Source organism: Centruroides sculpturatus, unplaced genomic scaffold, assembly GCF_000671375.1.
Source record: "Centruroides sculpturatus isolate CEXI.00-Female unplaced genomic scaffold, Cexi_2.0 scaffold347, whole genome shotgun sequence".
Lineage (NCBI taxonomy): Eukaryota > Metazoa > Arthropoda > Arachnida > Scorpiones > Buthidae > Centruroides > Centruroides sculpturatus.
Window position 1 is genome coordinate 656,779 of NW_019384871.1, and position 5,862 is coordinate 662,640.

The window sequence follows — 5,862 nt, forward strand, 5'->3', positions numbered from 1 at the left end:
TAATAATTAATATAATAATATAATTAATGGGTTTGTAAATTATGGTTTTCTTTTGTGTGCAATAATTTTTGGGGAAATTTTGTGTACATTTGGAAGAAATTTTGGGTCCTGAAAATATTTTGCACACCTTTTCATAAGTTGCACTGTACCACACTATTTCTTGCTTCCTGCATATGGGTACACTTAGTCAACCATAGTGCGAGAAAAAAAGTCAACAAGGCAGCCAAGGAGACAATTCCCTGACCTTTCCTGATTTTCCAGGTACAGAAGAATGTATGTTTCTGTATGTTTCAGATTCCAGAATGTTTTAAATATGTTGTTTTATGTTACTGCTATAACAGACTTAATTTTTTGATATTAAAGTTGGTTACAAAAATTCTCATCATCAATCCCTCAAAAGTTATAACTTTTAATTCATACAAAATAAATATGGTAAGAAATATTTTATAAATGTTAAATTCTAACAGTCAGTTGTAGCCTCATGTAAAATTTTCCGTTTTATGTTTTTTCCCAATTCATGTGATGATGGGTGGTTCCCACAGTTTGAGTTCTTGCTATTCATGAGATTTTCCTTGATCATAGTCTTAAAAATTTTCCAAGCTTCTAGTGTTCTGAGTTTTGCTTCCTCCCAGTTGACTGATACACCAGGATCATTTGTGTATTGGGCTAGCACTATAGATAGTTTGTTGTGCTTAGTTCTCAGCTTGCTCTTGAATTTCATTGATGTAAACCTAAAGCATGCCCTACGAAAACATTTGCTTAGAGTATAATTCAATACACAAGAATAAATGTTATACAGTTGGAAAAGTGTGCAAGGTTGTTTTAAGTCATTTTTTACAAAGTATTTAAAATTTTAAAAACTTTTTACAAATAAGTTTTTAATCGTTACATTTTAAATTTATGAAATTTAACAACAATTATTCCTTTTTTAGCAGAAATTCTTATATACAATAAATTAGACTATTGTAGTCATTTATAGTGTACTGTGATCAATTTATATTATATATGCAAATTATATTGTATAAAAATGTATAAATTGCAAATTTATTACAGTAAAGCACGTGAAAGCCAGAAGTGTAAGGTATGCTGTAAATTAATAACCACTTAGATCATACTTAGATTGCTGGAAGTTATCATTGTACAGAACATAAATATGGCACTGTATGCATGATACATAGATAACATGTTAATAATATGGAGAAAACCCAACATCCAACACTTCATTAAGAATATTAATTCAAACCTGTATGGCTTAAAAGTAGAATTAGAACAAGAAAATGCTGAGGATGCACATTTCCTGGACATCTTAATCATGCTGAAAGAATGGGCTATCACCATATATTTACAGGAAACCAACATATAATCTGCTGTTTGTGTCATGGGAGGCCCATGGTATAATCAGCTACAAGCTAGTAACATTTAGAGCTATAATCAAAAGAACCCACATGCACTGTAAGAATGTGCAAGAAAGAATATGAGAGCTAGAATACATTAGAGCACTTAGAAGGCAATTTAGAGTCAGATATACAACCTTAGAAACTATGATCAACAAGTGCAAGTGCTAAACGGGCACAAAGGATGAAAAAGCAGACAGGGTTCACAATGGTGGAATATATGGCATCCCACTGTAACATAAACAAAAAAATAGGAAAAACTACAAAGAATAGAATTATTTTTAAAAGGAATTCCACCATACACAGGCTGCTGAATAACAACGAAGAGAATATCAACCCAACATACCTGGAGTATACAAAGTACTGGTAAAAGATAGCAGGATTCAGCAAGACTTGTGCTATGTTGGTACTACTAGAAAATTGTTAAAGTAAGGATAAAAGAGCATAAAGTCAACATTCGGAAAGAACTCCTGGCTATTGTCTTAGCTGCTTATGTGATTTCAGATCCAAGTTCAGTATCACTTGAATGGAGCCAAGCAAAAATAATTCAAGTTATGAGCAGGGAGCATCAAGAAGTTATGAGCAGGGAGCATTTCAATACACAGAAGCATGGCACATTCATAAAGCAACCTCAAGTGGACAAGCAAACAATTACAGAGAAGGCAATATATTTTCTTGGAAGGCGTTATTAGATATGACCTCTAAATGATGAACTGAGAAGTTAAGTGCTTACAAATGGATTACTACACTTTATTGTGCATATTATTGCTTAAATCCATTTGCTGGTAGTTCCTACGTAGCTTTTACAATACTCATACTGTAAGCTGTGGATTTATTGTTATTTTATGAGTTATTTTAATTTATATTTACTGTCATATTCTTGTTTTACTATGTTTATATATGTAGGGTGAGTTTTTTATCTTGAGACAATGAAAAAACTTAATTGGATCTCATTATTCTGGAAAAAAGTTTAGACAAAAGTTGTAGGGTTTTGAAGGAGCAATCAATTGGTGACCTTGGATGTGACCTTGACCTTCAAGGTCATTTAAAGGTCAAGTCTGTTTTTTTCAAGTGGGAATACATATTTTTGACCCTGGCAATGGAAAGAGCAGGAAATTTCACAATAGGATATACCCTTGACCTTAAGGTCTAGGTCAAAGGTCAAGATTATTTTAAGGTTAAAATTAAAAGCTTTTTCTAATGGAAAACCATACTTTTTATTACTAGAATAAACAGGGAGGTAAAATTACATTTTTTTCATGACCTTATTACTTTGACCTTTAAACACATTCACTACTTTTAGCACTACCCAGGAGTAACGATGTGGACGTAGTAGTTTTCTCCACCTTTTGAGGTGATTATTTTCAGTGAGTCCCTTGGCCTCTCACTATTGGGGTGCTTGTTTTCAATGTGTCACTTTACTTCTCACCATTGCTTGAGATATTGGTTTTGGGAAAAATCTTTATAATAAATGTTCAAAATGATGCCCTTCCACTTTGATGCATTTGTTGAGCCATGCTTAAAATTATCAAGCTTGAGATTACCTTCAGAGGTCAAATTCGGAGTACTCAAGGTCATAGCTGATTGTGAAATTTTCTGCTCTTTCTATGTAAATGTAAATTTTACCTCCCTGTCTATTCCAGTAATAAAAAGTATGGTTTCCCATTAGAAAAAGCTTTTAATTTTAACCTTAAAATAATCTTGACCATTGACCTAGACCTAGTCAAGGGTATATCCGATTGTGAAATTTCCTGCTCTTTCCATTGCCAGGGTCAAAAATATATATATTCCCACTTGAAAAAACAGACTTGACCTTTAAATGACCTTGAAGGTCAAGGTCACATCCGAGGTCATCAATTGATTGCTCCTTCAAAACCCTACAACTTTTGTCTAAACTTTTTTCCAGAATAATGAGATCCAATTAAGTTATTTCATTTTCTCAAGATAAAAAAATACCATGTATATATTTAATGTTAAAAGCAGAAGTGCAGCACACACATTTACAAGCTTTTTGATGTTCTAAAAACATTAATATTCAAATTAACAGTGGCGTGTGATGACATTTGATAAGGAAGCTGTGTTTTCATAAAAATTTTAAACAAATACTGAAATGACAAAAATAAACAGTTTATTTATTTTATTTCTAAAATAGATAATTGACATTAAAGGAAGATATAAAAACTTGTTTTTATTATTTTTTCTAAACTAACTCTATTCGGAAATATTTTTCTGCAAAGTTGTTAATTACTTTATCATAAAAATCGGTTGTCGTTGATTCCATCAAAGTATGTAAAAGCTCTTTTTCTATTGAAAGCAACACTAGTGACGAAAATATTTCCTCTGACTGAGTATTCCTTGAAAATGTATCAATTTGCTTTATGGGTGAAAAATGCACTCAACAGAAGCATTTGTAGATGGTACCATAAAAATTAATGATATTAAATCATATAATAATTTTAGTACATCTTTGTTCAGATTGTCATAAATTATAATAATTTTTATATCTAAGAGTGACTTGCCAATTTAATCTGGACATGAATATAAATATCGCAATTCAATTTGTAATTTAGATAAATCAAAAAATTTTCCATAAAATTTACTTAAAGAATTAAAACTCACTTTGGAAAATTTTTTTCATAATATTTAAAATTATTAACATGTAAAATTGATAAAAGTTCTAAAGATTTTGTCTGAAAATCTATCAATATAATTATAATTACAAAAAATTATAATTAAATATAGTTTTGTAAAGAATCGTACATAAAAATAACATAACATATTTTTTACTTTTTAAATCTAATAACAATGCACTTAGTCATATAGCTTCCTATGAGTGGCTAATGGTTAGAATCATTGGAAGTGTTATATGACTTTTTGCTGTGTAGCATCCATGAGCTAAATCACAAGAAGTTGGTGCTCTGTAAAGTGCATAAGCAAATGCCTGTAATCTGGCTGCTTTACACAATTCAAATATTATCACCATGAAAGCTGTCCTATATTCGACAATACAGCACTTCCATTGGGAATATGCATATACGAACTTATATTCGAATATACAGTAGCAATCTTATTGTTTTTCACATGTGTAGGAATTTGTAATAAGATACATAATATGGTTATAATAAAATATTAATTTTAAGTAATTCAAAATACATTAAAATATAAAAAAATCACACAATATGTATTTATATTTTAGAAAATACAAGGAAAGCAGTGCTTCCACAGCTTCCATAAACAGCACACCACTGCAAATTAAGTAATTCTACAATACATTATAACTTTTTTTTGTTTGTTTTTAATTGTAAATTTCCTGAAGAAGGTAGACTAAGAAGATTGAAAATGTTAGCAAAATAAACTTTTACTGCACTGTAAAGGTAGTTGTACTGCAGTATGCTGTATAACTTCCAACTTAAGTAAGGCTTTTCCATCTTAGACAGTCTTTTTCAACTTTTACCCAAAGTTGAAAATAAAAGAAAAATGGTTTGAATTCATGAAATGATGAATCAAATAAAATTATATATGATGAATCAAAGAAAATTTTACAATTCCTGAAAAAACCTGAGTTTTCTAATTATTTCCTGAACTGAACAAAAATCATTGAAGAAAGGGTACAGAAGCTCAGAATGCTTATTTTGTGATAAAATATAAGAAAATTTATTTAAAATAAAAAGTTTTGATTTGAAAGTTGCAGAAAAAATTTATCCTTTAACCAAATCATGAAGATTTGATCATAATCATCAAAATTATTTTAATCCTTGATAATAGCTTAGAAAAATTTTGAACATATACTCCAGAATCTTTATAAAAAAGAAAGCTTTCTTCTAAATTTCAATACTTACCTCAGAAGAAATAGTGTTTACTACTTGTTGATGATGCTTTTTTGAAATTCCAGTAACTATTAAATTTCTTAAATTTCTAAGCATTGCCATGTATGGTAATTTCTTTTGATCTATTATAAAATAAATGAAACTTAATGATTAAAAGAATTTCTTATTTAAAATTTTATAATAAATAAATGCAATGTACACCTAATAAATTTTGCCATACAGAAGCTTTGTTTCCTTTGGTAGACAATTTTGTTTCCCAAGTTTCAGGGACTGGTAATTTCATTCTTTTTCCTGCCTTAGTTTCATCCCAAATTCCAGGAAGATTGCACTTATTAAAAGATTCCAAATCAGAAGGATATCTGTCAAATGTAATTTAATATATAAAAATAAAAATTTATAGTCAGATAATAAATTTTTAAAGTTATAAACTTAAATATAAATTTGTGATTAATATGACAAAATTTAAATACAATAAATACTTAATAAGCATTATTCTTTATCTAATTGCTTATTGCACATCTAGTAAAATCTAGCAGACTCAAATAACACACCATTAAACTTACACTCGCATCATACAGACATGACACAACACATAAAAAGCATCGACACCATCAAGCAAACATGGGCTCAAAAGGCACTCC

General features: G+C 29.6%; 1 protein-coding gene across 1 annotated transcript in view; it reads right to left on the reverse strand.

Moving 5' to 3' along the window:
- Positions 1-5,597, reverse strand: part of LOC111630892 (telomerase protein component 1-like) — a 143,799-nt gene extending 138,202 nt beyond the window's left edge. Inside the window, exons 1-2 of the mRNA XM_023375050.1 lie at positions 5,423-5,597; positions 5,234-5,343 (exon numbers count right to left, since the gene is read on the reverse strand). Coding sequence (XP_023230818.1) covers positions 5,234-5,343; positions 5,423-5,504 — 192 coding nt within the window. The 5' untranslated portion in view covers positions 5,505-5,597. The remainder of the gene's footprint in view (positions 1-5,233; positions 5,344-5,422) is intronic.
- Positions 5,598-5,862: the final 265 nt, after the last annotated feature.